The 21808-nt window shown below is 44.7% G+C and overlaps 1 protein-coding gene across 6 annotated transcripts in view; it reads right to left on the bottom strand.

Annotated features, from left to right (window-relative positions):
- Nucleotides 1-1209: 1209 nt before the first annotated feature.
- The window catches only part of dgkb (diacylglycerol kinase, beta), a 1110826-nt gene continuing 1090227 nt past the window's right edge, over nucleotides 1210-21808 (bottom strand). For all 6 annotated transcript variants that reach the window (XM_068051143.1, XM_068051127.1, XM_068051112.1 and 3 more), the window contains one exon: nucleotides 1210-1305. In XM_068051143.1, coding sequence (XP_067907244.1) covers nucleotides 1210-1305 — 96 coding nt within the window. The remainder of the gene's footprint in view (nucleotides 1306-21808) is intronic.

Raw genomic sequence — 21808 nt, 5'->3', positions numbered from 1 at the left:
CGGGCGAAGGCCCTTGAGTGGCTGTTAAGTGGAAACTTAAGGGCCTTGATTGGCCTGGGCCAGGCAGCCCGTTTTTCGCCCCACCCTACGTAAAGAATGGCGGAGGCGGGAGCAGGTCAGGAAGGCCTCCCAGAGCCTCCTGTTCTATTTTATGCCACCCCCTCCCCCCCCACTATCCGGCTCAGTGGGGTGGCGTAAAATTCTGGCCCGAGTCTCAGTAATGGTGCCATGAAACTATCATCGATTATTGTAAAAGCCCATATGGTTCATTAATGTCCTTTAGGAAAGGAAATCTGCCATCCTTACCTGGTCTGGCCTATATCTGATTCCAGACCTATAGCAATGTGTTTGATTCTTAACTGCCTCCTGAAATGGCCTAGCAAGCCACTCAGTTCAAGGGCAATTAGGGATGGGCAACAAATGCTGTCCCAGCCAACGATACCCACATCCCATGTAAGAATTAAAAAATAATTAGCTCGAACTTTATTTTAAATACAGGACAAGGAATTTCATACCAATTTGTTACTAATATAGCACTGTTGCTTTGTGTGGCTTTGCTGTGCTTTTAAAGTTAATGACAGTAATTGCTGTTACCTTAGCCCTCTGTCCTAACCAGGGGAAAGCTTTTATTGAAGTGAATGGCTTTGAGCCAAAAATATTCTTCCAATTAACACCTAAAGATAAAAGCAAAGAATGTAGGCCTGCGCTTAAACCTAAATGCAATTCATGCAGTTTGAACTACTATGCCATAAAGGATAAATGCTTGTCATGCAGAAACTCAAGACCAATTCTACATGTGCCCGTTAACCTTCATGATTTAATTCTTATATTCGATCCCAGTAACAGCAACTGTGCAAATTAATGGTGTACGCTATTTTAATCTAGGGATAATTTTTCTGACTTTGTGCAGCTAGGGGAAGCCTCACCTGCCATTGGTACTATTGGAATTTTGGGCACATTTACATCAAATTTTCTGGCTATTATTGTTAAAAGTCAGGAAAACCATGCCCAGCACACAACCGAATTTCCAATATGCGCTTCCGCTGGGCGGGATTCCAGACAGGCAGTGTAACATTCAAAACTGGTCCTTATAAGAATGCAACTTGCTCTTATTATCAGTTTAATTCCCATTTTCTCCTTGTTCTCACTCCAAGAGAAAACTGCACTGCTGAACAGGGCAGTTTTTTTCTCCCATCTTATCCTTGTATCTTAGTTCCTGGTTCGCTTGATGATTGAGGAAACAAAGCCAGTCTTGGGCGGTGGAGCCTTCAACATTGGAGCCTGGTTCTTGTGACTTATTGTAATCTGAGAGAAACAAAAATATTGTGAATAATGAGGAAAAAATTCAATGATTGTAATTAATGCACAGCAGTGGAAACAATTCAAACCCACTGCAGTTCAAAAATCAATGAGCTTTCAATATTTATTCCTCAGTACTTCTTACATATTTGTACTAAAGATACCAGTAGGTTGCACTATGTCAGTGAATAATATGCCTCACATTTTCCCAAACTCCATCAAGATATCAGGGAGAGACACAGAGGGAGATGTTTTCACAGAGTAAAAGAGACAGAAAAGAAATCAGAGGATGAGTCATTTTGGACCGCACTCACACACCTCCCAGCAGCAAGTTAGATAGCTACATGGACATAGGCCTGCAGAGCAGGCTGTCGACTGTGCAGCCTGATTCTTGTGAACTATTTTAATCCAAATAGAAGCAGAAATGTTCAATCGGGGTCATTTTGGCTGTGACCAATGGTGTCGAACAGCTTATGTCAATTCATCAACCCATTATACATCTCTCACAGAATTTCAGAATCACAGAATTGTTACAGCATAAAAGGAGCCCATTCGTCACATCGTGTCTGCAGCAGCTCTCCAAGTGAGCAATTCACTTAGTGCCATTCCTCCGGCTTCTCCCCATAACCCTGCACATTCTTCCTGTTCAAGTAACTGTCTAATTCCCTTTTGAATGCCTTGATTGAACCTGCCTCCACCACACTCTCTGGCAGTGCATTCCAGATCCTAACCACTCGCTGCGTGAAAAGGTTTCCCCTCATGTCACTATTGCTTCTTTTGCCAATTACCTTAAATCTGTGCCCCCTTGTTCTTGATCCTTTCATGAGTGGGAACAGTTTCTCCCTATCTTCTCTGTCCAGACCCTCATGATTTTGAATACCTCTATCAAATCTCCTCTCAGCCTTCTCTTTTCCAAGGAAAACAGTCCCAACTTCTCCAATCTATCTTGGTAAATGAAGTTCCTCATCCCTGGAACCATTCCCGTGAATCTTTTCTGCATTCTTTCCAATGCCTTCACATCTATCTTTAAATGGGGAAGCAATACTCCAGCTGAGGCTGAACTAGGTGTTGTATGTTTGCTTAGTTTGCCACTGTTTGTGTATTTGGTTAGTCTAGCAAGGAGAAATTACTGAGTCTTCAGTAATTTTAACATTAACTTATTTATTACATTTTAACTATATACAGCTTTACACAAGTCTGTATGACTTCTCTGAACTCGTGCTGCTTTTCCCTCCAATCTCTCTCACATGTGATCTCTTACATCATTATGGTGAGAGGTATTCCTCACACTGTCTCAAACATTAGCCCTTTCAAACCCTATACTACATCTCCCCCCAAGTCTTTATCCATCTATATATATTTATACATTCTTTTTTTTTTTACTACCTCATCTTCCCACAAGGCTTCACAAATCTCTCTGATCATGTTGTTTTCAGATGCGGAAGATCGGTAGTATTTCTCTGACCTCTTGTTTCTTGACTTGGACGGCCTTCATTGAGGTTTGTAGTATCCGTTGCTTTCTGAATTTCAGGTTCAACATCTGGTTCGTCCAGATGTATGACTGATGTCTTTGATGAATAGAAATAAGATTTCTCCTATTCATTCGTATAGTATCTTCTGAAGTATGTACTAAATAAGATCTCTGTTGATTCTCATCTCTCCAGACAATTACGCATTCTCTTCCTTTGTCCCATACCCATACCTTTTCTCCTTCCCTCAACTTAGGTAGGTTTCTGATACGATATTCCCTAATATAATTATACGGTTGTTGTTTTCGGTAAGACTTTTCTCTGTCTTGAACTCTCTGATAATCCTGGACTTCTAGACCTAGAAGTAATTTTTTGGGGTAGGATGGGAATTTGTGTTTTGAGCTTCCTTCCCATCAACAGTTCTGATGGTGCGAATCCACACAGCAATGGAGTAGCTATGTAGTTGAAGAGTGCTGTCTGAAAATCTTCATTCTTCTTTAACAGTCTTTGATAGTTCTGACTCCTCTTTCAGCTTCACCATTAGATTGTGGATATCTAGGGGAACTTGTAAGATGTACAAATCCACATTTTTCCAGAAAGTGCGTAAATTAGTTGTTTGCAAATAGTGGTCCATTATTGGAAACTATCTGGTCAGGCATTACCATGTGTTGCAAAGATCTCCGATAAAGCTCGAATGACTATCTCAGTTGTCATTGTGTACAAACATCTGACTTCAATCCATCTTGAAAAATAGTCAATGACAATAAGTTAGGATTTTCCATTAAACATGAATTGATCCATCCTCATTGTCTGGTTGGAAATTGGATCAAGATAAGGGGTTCCCTCTGATCCTGTCTGTGCACTGCGCATAGCTAACAATTTGAAATCAATACTTGTATATCTTTCAATATTCCTGGCCACACATGGACGACTGCGCCCGTCCTCTGCATTGTTATGGAGAGAGTCCAGTATTACCCGCCTCTCGTCATATACCAGCAAATTATCCACTATGGTAAACTGCCTCAACACTTCCGAAGAAGGGTCACTGACCCGAAACGTTAACTCTGCTTCTCTTTCCACAGATGCTGCCAGACCTGCTGAGTGAATCCAGCATTTCTTGTTTTTGTTTCAGATTTCCAGCATCCGCAGTATTTTGCTTTTAATTTATTATGGTAAACTGCCTTCTGTGTTCAAAGAAGATTTTCATCCTTTTACCACCGGAATGCGTGCGACCAACCTTGCGTGCAATATCGGCAGATACAGAAGCATTCCTCAACTTGCATCTGAGCATGATGTATTTCTTGGAGCTTTTTTGAACTTGCTGGCCATTGTGATACAGTGAACTGAGACTATGACTCAATTTTATTAATAAAGTTAACATCCTGTTGAGTAGGATGGTCAACAGTAGCTCTGGACAATACATCTGCTGTCATTTGTTGCTTACCCTGTACATATACTGTTTCATATGTGAATCTCAATAGCCTCAACCAGAATCTCTGGATTCTCAGAGGCATGCTAATGAGTTCCTTTTCATCAAGTAAGGAAACTAGGAGTTTGTGGTCTGTCTCTTAAGCCGATAATATCATCTGAGAACTTCTCACAAGCCCACATTACTGTGAGAGCTTCTTTCTCTATGACAGCGTACCTCATCTCAGTCTCAATGCTCATGACGCATCCATCTGCTGTTCTTGAAAAAGGACTGCCCCTAACCCTGTTTGCTGCAATTGTGGTTGGCAGTGAGGAGTTATAATGCACTAAGATATCTGGCGGAATCAGCATCTCCTTGATCCTTTGAAATGCCTGCTCCTGATTTGCATCCCAACACCATGCTTGAGCTTTCCTTAATAATGGTTGTAAAGGTTCAGTAACTTGCGCTAGATTGGGTAAAAATTTTGCCAACTGATTAACCATTCCAAGGAATCGTTGAAGATCTTGGACGGAAGTAGAAAGTGAGAATTCACTAATGGCTCTTGTCTTTTGCGGGTCTGCCCTTATGCCGTTGCTACTGACAATGTGTCCTAAGAAATGAGTAGACGTTTTCGAGAATTCACACTTTTCATGAAGTGTTAGGCCACCTTCTTGTAGACAATTCAAAACTGCTCTAACCCTCAGGTCATGTCTTTGACAGATTCACTGTGGACTAAGATGTCGTCCATATGGCATAATACTCCTTTAAGGCCCTGTAGAATGTTTGACATAGTTCTTTGGAATATTTCTGGTGCTGATGTTATACCGAATGGTAAACAATTAAAACAAAGGCCTGAAATCTATGTTCCGGTGAGGGTGTAAAATATGGCGGTCCGCACGCGCAGGCTTTACTCCGCAAAGCTGCCACGATATTAAACGCGGTGGCTCATTTACATGGCTGGGGCGGACTGCCCCTCCCACCCCCCGATGACATGTAGGGGGCAGGCAATCTGTCCCTGGCAACGGCGTCCGGCGCCACTGTGCAGGTGCCGATACCACTTTTAAAGGGCTTCCAGCCCATACATTTTATTAACATTTTTAAAGGAATATGCACCTTGGATTTAATTTAAAAAATTAAAGAAATATTTCGATCCACTCTCCCGCCCCCCAATATTCATTTAATTCATTCCTTGCCCTCACCCCCCCAAAAAAAAACTTACCTTGCGTACCTGACCTTCCCCCCCCCCAAAGTTAATTAACTTTTACCTTTAACCCTCTTCCCGTCCCCCCCGCGCTGAAATACTTACCTGCTCCCCCCTCCCCACCAGTGCCCCACATCAGATCTCCAAAAGTAGATCCGAAGGCACGGCAATGCCGGCTGCCACTACCAATATGGCACCGGAACAGATGGCGGGAACGGGTAAGTATTTAATTCATTGATTAGCATTTTTTTTGACTATGGTAATGTTGGTCCCGTCGCCGAACAGCGGTGGGCAGGGTGGGGGAGGGGGGGGAGCGCCATGAGGCATCGCCGCCACCGGCAAAATGGGGCCAGACCTTCCCTGCATTGAGGTCCATAGCGGGCCTCTCCCGAAGGCATTTTCCAGGCCACCCCGCCGTGACTCCCGATGTTGCGGGTGGGTGGGGGCTGTAAAATCCAGCCTGAAATCTTCCAAACGGAGTAACGGAGGTTGTCAATAACCTTGAATTATTGCCCAACAGAACTTGCCAAAAGCCACTATTCGTATCAAACTTCATGAAGACGGTACTTTTTGGATAACTTTGCCAAGCTTTCATCCACTGAGGAAATTGGATGAACTTCTCTTGCCACAGCTTTACTAAGTTGAGTTAAGTTTACATAAATGCGAAGGTTACCGTTAGGTTTAGAAACTAGAACCATTCCTGAACATCACTCTGTAGGTTCAGTGACAGGAGAAATTACTCCCATCCTGGTCATCTCTTCTGGTTGATGTTGAACTTGCTTAATTAGTGGGTGTGGAATCTTCCTCGGTGTGAAAAGACATACTGGTTTAGCGTCGTCTCTCAACGTAATGCTGTAATCGGTCTTCAATCTTCCTAGACCAGTAAATAATTTTGGAATGTCTTTTTGTGACTCCTTGATTCTTGTTGCCTAACTTCTTCTACTTTTCTTATAAGATGAAGGTCAATACAAGTTCTTCTATTTAAAAGAGAAAATTCCTGATTCTGTAGAACATACAGTGTTTCCAATATGTACTTTTCCTTATACTGGAGCGTTGCCTGTAGCTTCCCTTAACTTCCAGTTCAACCCTTCCTGGGCCATGTAACTGAGTTTCTGTTGGTTGCAGGTAATGCATTGATAACCATGGTTCTTTGTCTGATAAGACCGTGCTGCAGTATCTAGTTTAAAATTACTGATATATCAGTTGACATTTTTATCTGCAGTCTAGAATGCCTGATTAAGGTCATTGATCTCACCAAGGAAGTTTTCTGATTTCTCTCCTGATGGAGATTGTTCAACTTCATTAACAGATCTATTCTTGAAGACTTTTTCTTTCGAACCTGTGGCAGTAGAGATTTTACTTTGGCACATCTTCCTAGAATGGCCTACTTTCTTTCAGGGGAAGCATTCTGCTTTGATTCCAGGACACTGTTTGCGGCTGTGGGTCTTTTTGGCACCATATTGCAGGCAGGGTTTCATGGCATCTTGCACTCCACACCCACCAAGTGCACTTTCTTTTCTGGTGCTTCTTAAGCCCTGTGCTTAAGGAACTGTACGATAGCTGAAGGTTTCCGGAACCAAGGTCTTTCTTCAACTCTCAGGATAGCTCTGTTGTTCTTCCAGCGCTATACTGCTTTGTCTAGGGTGAGTCTTCCTTGGACAGCAATAAATCTGATAGGGATTCGTCAGCAATACCTACTACAATGTGGTCTCTTATTAATTCTGCTTTTAGGTCTCCATATTCACATCCTTCAGCGAGTCTGTAAAGGTCATTAATAAAATGTTTCACCAACTGTTTCACCTGGTTTCTAGACCTTTCTGTTAAATTTTGCCCTTTATAGAATCTTATTGCTCCTCAGGTTGAAATAACTATCAAATGCTTTTAAAACTTCATCAAATTTGTCTGATGTCTCATTAATGCCTTGTCTTGCAAAAACACCATCTGCTATTGCCCTAATAGAATACAGCAACGGGGAACTCCACTACAAACCTTCCTCCAGCCCAAAAAACATCCATTAGTCACTACTCTGTTTCCTGTCACTCAGCCAATTTAGTATCCATATTGCTATAGTCCCTTTTATTCCAGGAGCTATAACTTTTCTCTCAAGTCTGTTGTGTGACACTGTATCAAATGCCTTTTGGAAGTCCATGTACACCATATCAACAGCATTGCCCTCATCAACACTCTTGGTTACTCCTTCAAAAACATCCAGCAAGTTAGTTAAACACAATTTTCCCTTAACAAATCCATGCTGGCTTTCCTTAATTAACCTGGATTTGTATTTGTGATTATTAATTTTGTTCCAAATTATTGTTTCTAGAAGTTTCCCCACCACCGAAGTTAAACTGACTGGCCTGTGGTTGCTGTGCTTCTCTTTACATTCTTTTTTGAACAAGGGTCTCCCAATTTTTATTTCCATTTGCTGCTCCACAGCTACCAGAGGCAAGTTTTTTTTTTTGCTGAGGGGAAATATTTATCAATCTTCTGCCCAGGACTAGTCACTTCATGCTCCAGCCATTGTGGGTCTATTCCCGATTGATGCTTTATATCACATTTCATTGGCACTTAGTTACAAAAGCAGTCCTTCCAATTTTTCTTTTCCTTCACATAACAATGTGACTTAGATCTGCAATTAAGCAGAATGTCCAATGAAAGCTATCCCACTCCCCTAAAATAAATGAACTTTTCTCTGATGTACAGATAAGAATTAAAAAGTTAAAAGAAAATCTTCCTCGTGCCATTCATTATGTAGGTAATCAAACTTTTACAGTAAAGATGAACTTCAGAGAATCAGGGATTATTTACTGATTCCATGTTCTGATGTTCTCCCCTGGTTCCAGTTACTCAATGTGCTAGAATTTAGAAATATAAGGTCAGAGGTAAGTAACATAAATCTGCAAGTGAGCAATTTCAGAAATTAACTTCCATTGTGAACACAAGAACATCTCCATGTTGCTGGAAAGAACAAAAAAAGGTTATCTTCTTCAGCCCCTTTATACATGACAGAAAATAATTTTCTTGCAACAAGTATGAATGTTGTAGATTTAATCTCTATATTCTGTTCTTACTTAGACTCATGAGGCTGAACTATCGGGGCCCCCTGAAGTTGGGAATGGAGACAGGGAGGCCCCGAAAATACCAGTGCCTAGCAGCAAGTCAATTTCAAGACGCCGATCCCGGCACTGGCAATAATCACCAAGGTGGGAGAAGGGTGGAGCAGGAATCCCGCTCTCCTCCCAATTGAAAGCAATTGAAGGCTGGAACTTGTAATTTTTAGAGGGGCACACAGGCTACCCATGCCTTCAGAAACAGATCTGAAGAAGGAAGGCAGTTACAGAGTGTGGAGCCAGTCATGGCTTCCCCAGGGCATCATCCCAGCCCCATTAGAAGATGTGAGGCAAAGGGAGAATCAGCACTTGGAACAGAACTGCTCTTGGTGCTATGCAGGTGTCAAAGAGAGTGGGCACTCAGCACTCGGGCGTTGAACAGGGTCAGCAACCTTGGTATCATGGGAGCAGAAATGCAGGGCAAAGCTGCCAAGGACAATTGGGAAGAAGGAAGGAAGGGGCACAACTGTCAGATTTTAGACCCAGTGGCGATGAGGGGCAACACCCTTCGCTGGAAAGGTGGAACCCCAAACAGCAGGAAGACATGGAAGAGGAAAGAGGGGCAGGAAAGTAATGGAAGCTGTACCCTAAATGCACAATGTACTGACAAAAACAGAGCTACCTGGAGATGACTGAGACCCAGTGCCCCAGGGGACTGTGACTTTCCAGGCAAATGGTCACAGAGATCTGTGCCCTTGTTGCCAAAGTGCTTGCACCTTGCAGCAATGGGTTCCAAGCTCTGCCAGTGGCCATCAAACTCACCCTGGCCTTGAACCTCTTTGCTTCTGGCTCATTCCAAGGATCAGCTGTGGACCTTGATGGTATCTTGCAAGCTGCTGCACAACACTGCATCTTCCTGGGCACTGATACCCACTTTGCCAGGGCTGGACAGTACATTCATTTCATGACAGATGTGACCTTGCAGGAATGGAGGGCATTGGGTGTTGCCACCAACAATGGATTCCACCGCCCACACCCCCCCCTCTCCCACCTTCCCCAACTCCCCCCACCCCCGCCACCAGTGCAGGGCATCATTGATTGTAGCCATCTAGTCATTAAGGCACCCACCGACCGGCCAGTGAGATCCATCAACAGGAAGGGCTTCCACTCCCTCAATGTCCAACTAATCTGCAACCACAAGAGCTTCTTCCATATGTGCATTCACTTTCCTGGCAGCAGCCATGCCTCCTTCATCCTCCGGCAGTCCAGGCTGCCTCTGATCTTCACTTCAACCCTCCACCGCCCCCACCCCACAAAGTGTGAGGATGGATCCCAGAGGTAAGGGATATCCTTTGAAGACATGAGTACTCACCCCTCTATGGGAGCCCCAGACAGAGACACAGAGGCAATACAACCAATTTCACCTGCTCAGTAGGACCGACATTGAGCAGGCCATCAGGCTTCTGAGAATCCAGCCTCCAATACACTCCTGCAAGGGTCTCATTCTTTGTGGTGGTCTGCTGCGTTCTCCATAACGTGCCCCATTTTATGACCAAGGCTTGAGGTGTGCACTGTCTTTCTCTAGTTCCACTTCTCCATGGGTCATACATATATTTAAATGTTTTCCCCAGTTACCGATATAGCCAATTATATAAAAGCAAAATACTGCGGATGCTGGAAATCTGAAACAAAAACAAGAAATGCTGGAATCACTCAGCAGGTCTGGCAGCATCTGTCGAAAGAGAAGCAGAGTTAACTCTGCTTCTCTTTCCACAGATGCTGCCAGACCTGCTGAGTGATTCCAGCATTTCTTGTTTTTGTAGCCAATTATATACTCTATTTTTATCTCAGAATAAAATCCACCAACCAGGTTTCTTAAATAAACAACAAAATTATCAATTTATTATAAAACAAGATGTATTCAGTAAAGATGCAAAGCATTAACACAGATTGAAATATGAAAGTTCCCTTCTAACTTAGCACAACACACATGCACACACACCAGTTAAAGAAAAAATAAAGTGGTTTTCTCTGCAGAGATCTCTTTACAAAAAAGACAAAAAAAACTTTGACCAAATGCTTGTTAATTCTTGAAGGAAAATGAGAAGATATGGAATTATATCAGTTGTCCATTTATTCTGGTGTCCCAAAATACGCATAGATGGCTGTCACTAGGATCTTTTTGGAGCAGTTCTCTTCAGGCAACATTGAGGATTAGGCTGGAAGGCTTTCCAGAAGCAATGCGGCATTAGAGTTTTCAGCTCACACTGGATTCTCTGGGTTTCTCAGACAGGTGGAGTACTACAGGAGTAGGAGGAAAAGGAGGCCGAAAGAGATGATGCTGAACAGAGAGGTACCCCTGCTGCATGACAAGGTCCTCCTCCTGTCACCCTCCGGAAGAGGACCTCCCTCCTCTCCCTTATGGCCTCCAGCATTAGATCCAGGTTGGCATTGATGAAGCGAGGAGCAACCCTGCCCCGGGTGCCAGGCCTCCAGCTTTCCTGTGACATTTCGTTCCTCTCTGGTGCTGTAGAAGCCTTTGGCACAATCAACAGGTTTCTCCCTTAGGACTTCCACCAGCTTTAATGATGGCTGCTATGGGGTGTCTAAATCAATCCCCCACTTCATTTGACCTGCCTCTGCTCCTGCCCCCACTTGATCTAAGTGGACAGGAAACCCATCTCCATACCAACTAAGCGCTCATCCCCGTGAAAATCTTAACTTTAATTGATTTCCCACCAGAGGTGGGTTTCTGACCAGATGACAAACCTGGCTCCTGTTTCCCTCCTACGTGGTGAAAATTTAGCCCAAGGTCTGGGAAAGAAATTTCATATCTAATATTCAAATTCTATCCAAACTGCAGCAAAAGCATTTAAATACATATTCTTATCCAGGCTAAAAACACGAGTTATTCTTAATCACAGCACCGTGAACCTTCATGCAATATGAACTTCCATCTTGCATTCGAAATACTAAGAAAAGGCTGCAGTTATTTTACTCATTCAAGTACTCCACACAGGAATGCCATTTTATCCTTCTCTAGCATTATCTTTCTTACTCTTTAGGGTTGAAAAGGCTGAGCCTTTTCGTGTGTTATGAAGCTGCTCAAAGATTGAAGTAGTAACCCTGTACATCTCTTACATTCCTCCTATGGTGCTTGAAGTTTAGAAAAATAAATAAAAACAACAAATAAATAAACTGAACTTGAACACTATGGACAAATATTATAGTTCTGGCACACTGCTCACATCATCATTTCTGCTGCCCCTTAATTGAATTTTTGGAAAAAATAAAATTTATAAAGAATTTTGGCATCACCTTGACTCATATTTACATGCAATTAGGTTAAAGGTTATGGGATGCTCCATCAATATGACATGAATGTTTTCTAACTGCACATCTGGTTTAATATTAATTTCTTTTTAAATGAAAGCTTTCACTAATGGCAAAGTCTCACTTAAGAAACTACAATCCCAATCTTGCATGTATATTTTACAAGTCAAATCAACAAAGTATATGAGTATTACACAATGTTCTGCACTTTATTACATTTACATATTTTTTCTTGATTTATTAAACATCCATGTAAATAAATAATTTTCTGTGCACCATATACAAAAACATAGAGGTTAGGCTTTCTTTGCGATTCATAGAGTCTTTGCATAGTTATTGGAACAACCTGAACAGTATAGGTGGTTTTAATAGGAGCTGTGGCCTGACATACAGGGGGCTGGATTTTGTGTAGGAGGCGGGGCTCCCAGTGCAGGCCTTAAGGGTGGGGGGAAACCTGCCTCGGCCTTTTCAAAATTTGTCGATGATACCAGACCTGGAGGAGTGGCAAACAGTGAGGATGATATGAACCGCCTGCAACAGGGCTTAGATGGGCTAGCAAAATGCGATTGGGCAGATGGAATTTAATAAAGACGTGTGAGGTGATGCATTTTGGCAGAGGGGATAGGGTGAGGCAATATATTCTTAATGGCACAGTTCTAAAGAGTGTGCAGAAACAGAGGGACCCTGGGGGTGCATATGCATCGATCTTTAAAGATGGCAAGACATATTGAGAGAGTGGTTAGCAAAGCATCTTGGGCTTCATGGATAGAGGCATTGAGTGCATAAGCAGGGAAGTTATGCTGAACCTTTGTAAAGCTCTGGTTAGGTCCCAACTAGAGTACTGCATCCAGTTCGAGTCACCACACTTCAGGAAGCTGTGAGGGTTCCTTGAGAGGGTGCAGAAGACATTTACCAGAATGGTTCCAGGGATGGAGGATTTTAGTTACAAGGTTCAGTTGGAAAAGTTCGGGTTGTTGAAAGTTTTGGGCAAGAAATGCAGGGGGAATGTGAGGAGGAACTTTTTTACGCAGCGAGTGATAATGAACTGGAACTCGCTGCCCACGATGGTGGTGGATGCGGAGACAATCAACAATTTCAGAAGGAAATTGGATGGGCGCTTGAAGGAAAAAAACTTGCAGGGCTACGGAGATTGAGCAGGGGAATGGGACTGACGGGATTGCTCCTCAGAGAGCTGGCATGGAGTAGATGGGCTGAATCCCCTCCTTATTTGCCATAAATGACTCTAAGGCTCTATTAATGATAGATATATAGAATGATGTGTAAACAGATATGAAGCTTTCAAGCTTGATACACATGCCTCAAAATTTGTTCGAAGAACATGCCACTGATTATAAAAGACTGCAGATTGTTGCATTTTGCATTAAAACATTTCCATTGGGGTGACAGAGCTACTGTTGCAGTGTTGGAAAGCATAACTTTATGTTTGGTCTTGTCTGACCCTCACATTCACACGTTGTCATTTTTTCAAGATATGACAGAAATGACCCCTGCCAAAAATTAGACATATTAATTTCGCCATATGGAACATTATTATTTGAAAGTTTTGGACATTGAATTAACTTGTTTAAAAAGACCACAGAACAGTGGCTGAACACATTGCTGCACATTTGCATTCGAAAGGACAGTTGCATGGAGAGACAATGGGAGCATTCCTTGATCCAATTAGCTAGATGGGTTTTGTCAGTAGTGATGATCAAGTGGTTCAAGTGTTCACCTACCTAGGCTCAACTATCACCAGTAACCTGTCTCTAGATGCAGAAATCAACAAGCGCATGGGTAAGGCTTCCACTGCTATGTCCAGACTGGCCAAGAAAGTGTACGAAAATGGCGCACTGACACGGAACACAAAAGTCCGAGTGTATCAGGCCTGTGTCCTCAGTACCTTGCTCTATGGCAGCGATGCCTGGACAACATATGTCAGCCAAGAGCGACGTCTCAATTCATTCCATCTTCGCTGCCTCCGGAGAATACTTGGCATCAGGTGGCAGGACCGTATCTCCAACACAGAAGTCCTCGAGGCGGCCAACATCCCCAGCTTGTACACACTACTGAGTCAGCGGCGCTTGAGATGGCTTGGCCATGTGAGCCGCATGGAAGATGGCAGGATCCCCAAAGACACATTGTACAGCGAGCTCGCCACTGGTATCAGACCCAGCGGCCGTCCATGTCTCCGCTTTAAAGACGTCTGCAAACGCGACATGAGATCCTGTGACATTGATCACAAGTCGTGGGAGTCAGTTGCAAGCGTTCGCCAGAGCTGGTGGGCTGCCATAAAGACAGGGCTAAAATGTGGCGAGTCAAAGAGACTTAGTAGTTGGCAGGAAAAAAGACAGAGGTGCAAGGGGAGAGCCAACTGTGCAACAGCCCCGAGAAACAAGTTTCTCTGCAGCACCAGTGGAAGGGCCTGTCACTCTAAAATTGGCCTTTATAGCAACTCCAGGCGCTGCTTCACAAACCACTGACCACATCCAGGCACGTATCCATTGTCTCTCGAGATAAGGAGGCCCAAAAGAAAAAAGATGATCAAGAGACATTGAGGGTCATTGAATGTGTAGGAGCCAGCATTCCATCCCCCACTGAGAGTGTCTGGTAAGCTGTGAGGAATCCACAAACCTCTCAGGTGAGGCTGTCTCAAGAAAAAAGCAAGTCACACGATTAACCTGCTGGCCAGCCTGGAGTTAATTGAATTGTGCTCACAGAACAGATTTTGGAAGAGACTGCAATTAAACTTCAAGGAGGAAGGTCTCCCTCCATGTAAAGGCTTCTCCAGGTACATAAAAAGGAAACGTTTGGCTAAGACAAATGTGGGTCCATTACAGGCAGAGTCAGGAGAATTTATAATGGGGAATAGAGAAATGGCAGAGAAGCCAAATGATTACTTTGTGTCTGTCTTCACTCAGGAAGATACAAGAAATCTCCCAGAATTAGAGATCCAAGGGATTAGGAGGAATGAGGAATTGAAGCAAATTAGTATCAGTAAGAAGGAGAAATTGGAGAAATTAATGGGGTTGAAGGTTGATAAGTCCCCAGGACTTGATATTCTACATCCGAGAGTATTGAAAGAGGTAGCTAATGGATGCATTGGTGATCATCTTCTAAAATGCTATAGATTTGGAGTGGTTCCTGCAGATTGGAAGGTTGCAAATGTCACTCCACTATTTAAGAAGGTAAGGAGAGAGAAAACAGGGAATTACACACCTGTTAGCCTTATATTGGCGATTGGAAAAATGCTGGAATCTATTCTAAAGGATGTGATAAATGGAAACTTGGATAATAATAATGATTGGGCATAGTCAACATGGATTTATGAATGGGAAATCATGTTTGAAGAACCAGTTGGAGTTTCTTGAGGATGTTACTAACAGAATTGATAAAGCGGAGTTGGTGGACGTGGTATACTTGGATTTTCAGACGGCTTTGATAAAGTCACCCACAGGAGGTTGGTCAATAAAATTAAAACATGAGATAGTAGGTAATATACTGGCATGGATTAAGGATTGGTTAACAGGCAGAAAGCAGAGAGTAGGAATAAACGGGTTCTTCTCACATTGGCAGGCTGTGACAAGTGGGGTACCACAGCGATCAGTGCTTGGGCCCCAGCTGTTCACAATATATATGAATGATTTGGATGTGGGGACCAAATGTAGTATTTCCAAGTTTGCGGATGACACAAAAATAGGTGGGAATGTGTGTTGTGAGGACGATGCAAAGCGGCTTCAACTGGATTTGGACAGACTTAGTGAGTGGGCAAGAATGTGGCAGATGGAATAGAATGTGGAAAAATATGAGGTTATCCACTTTGGTAGGAGGAACATATGTGCAGAGTATTTCTTAAATGGTAAGAGATTAGAAAGTGCAGAAGTACAAAGGGACCTGGGTGTCCTTGTCACTAAGTCACTGAAAGCTAACATGCAGGTGCAGCAAGCAATTAAGAAGGCTAATGGTATGTTAGCCTTTATCGCAAGAGGATTTGAGTACAGGAGTAATGAAGTCTTGCTTCAATTGTATGGAATCTTGGTTAGACCGCAATTGGAGTACTGTGTGCAGGTTTGGTCCCCTTACCTTAGGAAGGATATTCTTGCCATAGAGGGAGTGCAACGAAGGTTCACGAGACTTGTTCCCGGGATGGCAGGACTGTCCTATGAAGAGAGATTGGGGAAACTGGACCTGTATTCTCTAGAGTTTCAAAGAATGCGAGGTGATCTCATTGAAACCTACAAAATACTTAAAGGGATAGACAGGGTAGATGCAGCTCAGATGTTTCCCCTGTTTGGGAAGTCCAGACCCAGGGGACACAATTTCAAAATAAGGGAGAAGCCACTTAGGACAGAGATGAGGAGAAATTTATTTACTCAGAGGGTTGTGAATCTTTGGAATTCTCTACCCCAGAGGGCTGTGAAAACTCAGTCATTGAGTCTGGTTAAAGCAGAGATAGATAGATTTCTAAATACAAATGACCTAAGGGGATGTGAGGATAGTGTGGGAAAAAGGCATTGAAGTGGATGATCGGCCATGATCATATTGAACGGCGGGGCAGGTTCGATGGGCTGAATGGCCTACTCCTGCTCCTTTGTTCCTATGTTTCTCTCTCTGTCTCTCTCTCTCTCATGCAAGGACCCACGGAAGTAACTCAAGCTTCAAGTCAGAAGACTCCTGCAGCCTTCTGGTACCTGCTAAACAAGTTTGAAAGTGTGCACTGGGCCCCAACAAGATCTGCAAGACTTAACTTCAATCAAAAATTTTATATCCAACCCAGAACCAGTAACTGTATTCCATCTATTACTTAAAACCTTTCCCCCTTAATTCTTTCTCTTCCTCTGTCTCTATCTATTTGTGTGTGTGCTTTATCATGTATGCCTGCTAGCCTGGTCGCGCCACATATTCTTAGTAGATTTAATTGTTAGAGTTTTAAGGTTAATAAACTTACATCTTTCTTGGTTAAATCTGAGAAAATCTGTCTGGTTGATTTCTTTGCAATTACAATTAGAGAGCAGTGAGCAAGGTTCTCCCTTCGCCAGCTACAGGAGAAATGCCGTGAACAACAGATGCCCCGCTTTGTCTCTTTGTTTGCCTTTGCTCCGTGACCTTTTGGTCAGCTATGTGGCCTGGTCCAATCTACACCTTCTCCTTTGTTATCTCTTGCCCCACCCCCACCTCACTTGCTTATAATCTGTGACTTTTCTAATATTTGTCAGTTCCGAAGAAGGGTCACTGACCCGAAACGTTAACTCTGCTTCTCTTTCCACAGATGCTGCCAGACCTGCTGAGTGATTCCAGCATTTCTTGTTTTTATTTCAGATGCCCCTCTACGTTGCTTTCATTGATCTCACCAAAGCCTTTGAGGTTGTCAGTAGACGTGGTTTCTTCAGACTACTAGAAAAGATCGGATGTCCACCAAAGCTACTAAGTATCATCACCTCATTCCATGACAATATGAAAGGCACAAATTCAGCATCACGGCGGCTCATCAGACCCCTTTCCTATCCTGAGTGGCGTGAAACAGGGCTGTGTTCTCGCACCTACACTGTTTAGGATCTTCTTCTCCCTGCTGCTCTCACATGCATTCAAGTCTTCAGAAGAAGGAATTTTCCTCCACACAAGATCTGGTGGCAGGTTGTTCAACCTTGCCCGTCTAAGAGCGAAGACCAAAGTACGGAAAGTCCTCATCAGGGAACTCCTCTTTGCTGACAATGCTGCATTAACATCTCACACTGAAGAGTGTCTGCATCGACAGGATTGCGGCTGCCTGCAACGAATTTGGCCTAACCATCAGCCTCAAGAAAACGAACATCATGGGACAGGACGTCAGAAATGCTCCATCCATCAATATTGGTGACCACGCTCTCGAAGTGGTTCAAGAGTTCACCTACCTAGGCTCAACTATCACCAGTAACCTGTCTCTCGACAGGCGCATGGGAAAGGCTTCCACTGCTATGTCCAGACTGGCCAAGAGAGTGTGGGAAAATGGCGCACTGACACAGAACACAAAAGTCCGAGTGTATCAAGCCTGTGTCCTCGGTACCTTGCTCTACGGCAGCGAGGCCTGGACAACGTATGTGAGCCAAGAGCGACGTCTCAATTCATTCCATCTTCGCTGCCTCCGGAGAATCCTTGGCATCAGGTGGCAGGACAGTATCTCCTGAGGTGGCCAACATCCCCAGCATATACACCCTACTGAGCCAGCGGTGCTTGAGATGGCTTGGCCAAGTGAGCCGCATGGAAGATGGCAGGATCCCCAAGGACATATTGTACAGCGAGCTCATCACTGGATCAGATCACAGCCACATCTCCTTCCTCAGTGACTGTCTCCGGCTACGACTTATTCCACGTGGATTCCAACTGCAGTTTCACCCATCATGCTTTGAAACCACCCAGGATCACAGGTATCTCCGAGAAATACAACGTTCCTCGGACTGCTACTCTCGCCGCATCCTGAGATCCACACTCAGTGCTATGCGCCGCCACATGCACACACTGGACCTCTCTCTCCAGCAGCACCGTCTCACCTTATCTCAAAGCTGTTCTACTCCGCAGTTTCATCTCATCTTACGTCTCATCCGACGCATTAACAAAAAACTTTTTTTCTTCCTTTCAGGTGTTAAGGAACGCAAGCTCCAGCAGCTGATGGGGACTAATACCCCTCCAGATCCTCCTTCCGCTTCACTTCCCTCTGACCCCACCCCTTCTGATCTGACCCCTTGCCGTGTATTCACTATACCCTCTGACCTCCCCCTCTCTGATGCTGAGCGTTCTGTACTCAGCAAAGGTCTGAGTTTTATCCCCTTACGCCCCCACCTCAATGAATTTCGCGCTCGGCATGACATTGAGCTCTTCTTCCATCGCCTCCGCCTCCGGGCTCACTTCTTCGACCAGGAGTCCTCCCCCCGACCAGCAGACCCATTCACCCGCCTCCAGCATTCTCCCTCTACCTGGACCCCTCCCCCTGGCCTCTTACCCGCTCTTGATCTCTTCATTGAAAACTGTCGGCGAGACATTGGTCGTCTCAATTTCTCTGCCCCCCTCACTCACTCTAACCTGTCCCCCTCTGAACTTGAGGCACTCCGTTCTCTCAGGTCTAACCCCGACATGGTCATCAAACCTGCAGACAAGGGTGGTTCTGTTGTCGTATGGCGTACCGACCTCTACCTTGCAGAAGCTCAACGCCAACTCACAGACACCTCTTCCTACCTCCCTCTGGACCATGACCCCACCACCGAACATCAAGCCACCGTCCAAAGGACTGTCACTGACCTCATCTCCTCTGGAGATCTTCCCTCTACGGCTTCCAACCTCATAGTCCCACAACCCCGGACAGCCCGCTTGTACCTCCTTCCCAAAATCCACAAACGGGACTGTCCCGGCAGACCCATTGTGTCAGCCTGCTCCTGCCCCACTGAACTTATTTCTTCCTATCTAGAATCTATCTTTTCTCCGCTGGTCCAGTCTCTTCCCACCTACATCCATGACTCTTCTGACGCCCTACGTCATTTTGACAATTTCCAGTTTCCTGGTCCCAACCGCCTCCTCTTCACTATGGACGTCCAATCGCTCTACAACTCCATCCCCCACCAGGATGGTTTGAGGGCTCTCCGCTTCTTCCTGGAACGGAGGCCCAACCAGTCCCCATCCACCACCACCCTCCTCCGCCTGGCTGAACTTGTTCTCACATTGAACAACTTCTCCTTCAACTCCACGCACTTCCTTCAAGTAAAAGGTGTCGCTATGGGTACCCGCATGGGTCCTAGTTATGCCTGTCTTTTTGTGATATATGTCGAGCATTCTTTGTTCCAGTCCTACTCAGGCCCCCTCCCCCAACTCTTTTTCCGGTACATTGATGACTGTATCGGTGCCGTTTCCTGCTCCCGCCCCGAACTAGAAAACTTTATCAACTTTGCTTCCAATTTCCACCCTTCTCTCACCTTTACATGGTCCATCTCTGACACTTCCCTTCCCTTCCTCGACTTCTCTGTCTCCATCTCTGGGGATAGGTTGTCTACCAATATCCATTATAAGTCCACTGACTCCCACAGCTACCTCAACTACACTTCTTCACACCCTACCTCCTCTAAGGACTCCATTCCATTCTCCCAGTTTCTCCATCTCCGATGCATCTGCTCTGATGATGCTAACTTCCATGACGGTGCTTCTGATATGACCTCCTTTTTCCTCAACCGAGGATTTCCCCCCACTGTGGTTGACAGGGCCCTCAACCGTGTCCGACCCATTCCCCGCACCTCTACCCTCACCCCTTCCCCTCCCTCCCAGAACCGTGACAGGGTTCCCCTTGTCCTCACTTTTCATCCCACCAGCCTCCATATCCAAAGGATCATCCTCCGCCATTTTCGCCACCTCCAGCGTGATGCCACTACCAGTCGCATCTTCCCCTCCCTTCTCCTGTCAGCATTCCGAAGGGATCGTTCCGTCCACGACACCCTGGTCCACTCCTCCATTACCCCCACCACCTTGTCCCCGTCCCAGGGCACCTTCCCCTGCAATCGCAGGAGGTGTAATACCTGCCCATTTACCTCCTCTCTCCTCACTATCCCTGGCCCCAAACACTCCTTTCAGGTGATGCAGCGATTTACTTGTACTTCTTTCAATGTAGTATACTGTATTCGCTGCTCACAGTGTGATCTCCTCTGCATTGGGGAGACCAAGCGCAGACTGGGTGACCGCTTTGCGGAACATCTCCGCTCAGTCCGCAAGCAGGACCCTGAGCTTCCGGTTGCTTGCCATTTCAACACTCCCCCCTGCTCTCATGCTCACATCTCTGTCCTGGGATTGCTGCAGTGTTCCAGTGAACATCAACGCAAGCTCGAGGAACAGCATCTCATCTACCGATTAGGCACACTACAGCCTGCCGGACTGAACATTGAGTTCAATAATTTCAGAGCATGACAGCCCCCCATTTTACTTTCATTTTTAGTTACTTTTTCTTCCTTTTTTTTTACATTCCTTTTTACATTTTTTACAATCTTTTTTTGCATTTATTTCATTTCATCTTAGTTTGTTCAGTTTGCTTACCCACTGTTTTTTTCAGGTTGTTTTTCTTCAGGTTTGCACTTGCTGCTGTTCAATATTCAGTGTATTCACACCTAATCTGTACTAATGCTTTGTCTTTCAACACACCATTAACATATTGTTTGCCTTTGCTCCGTGACCTTTTGGTCAGCTATGTGGCCTGGTCCAATCTGCACCTTCTCCTTTGTTATCTCTTGCCCCACCCCCACCTCACTTGTTTATAATCTGTTACTTTTCTAATATTTGTCAGTTCCGAAGAAGGGTCACTGACCCGAAACGTTAACTCTGCTTCTCTTTCCACAGATGCTGCCAGACCTGCTGAGTGATTCCAGCATTTCTTGTTTTTGTTACTGGATCAGACCCACTGGCCGTCCATTTCTCCGCTTTAAAGACGCCTGCAAAGGCGACATGAAGTCCTGTGACATTGATCACAAGTCGTGGGAGTCAGTTGCCAGCGATCGCCAGAGCTGGTGGGCAGCCATAAAGGCAAGGCTAAAGTGTGGCGAGTCAAAGAGACTTAGCAGTTGGCAGGAAAAAAGACAGAAGCGCAAGGGGAGAGCCAACTGTGTAACAGCCCCGACAACCAATTTTATCTGCAGCGCATGTGGAAGAGTCTGTCACTCTAGAATTGGCCTTTATAGCCACTCCAGGCACTGCTTCACAAACCACTGACCACCTCCAGGCGCTTACCCATTGTCTCTCGAGACAAGGAGTCCAAACAAGAAGAGCAAGGACTCACTGAGGGGAAGCTAAGAACACAGTGTTTTAAAAATTAAACCCTGTTATGACCAAACCAGAAAAAGGCTGAGAGGGGAGCCCTAGACCACTGCCTCACCTGATCATAACAAAGATTTTAAACTTCTCTCCGGGATCCCAGATGGTGTTCCAGCTTGTAGCAGAGTGGCCCATTTTTGAGAATGACAACATACAGAGTCAGTGCCCCTCCCCTGCCCAGCCTTACATATTTTGGCAATCTGCTTCAACAAAGCAGTAATAGTTATTATCAGTG

This window comes from Heterodontus francisci, chromosome 2 (assembly GCF_036365525.1).
Source record: "Heterodontus francisci isolate sHetFra1 chromosome 2, sHetFra1.hap1, whole genome shotgun sequence".
NCBI classification, from domain to species: Eukaryota; Metazoa; Chordata; class Chondrichthyes; order Heterodontiformes; family Heterodontidae; genus Heterodontus; species Heterodontus francisci.
This window is presented reverse-complemented; position numbering and strand designations above follow the sequence as displayed.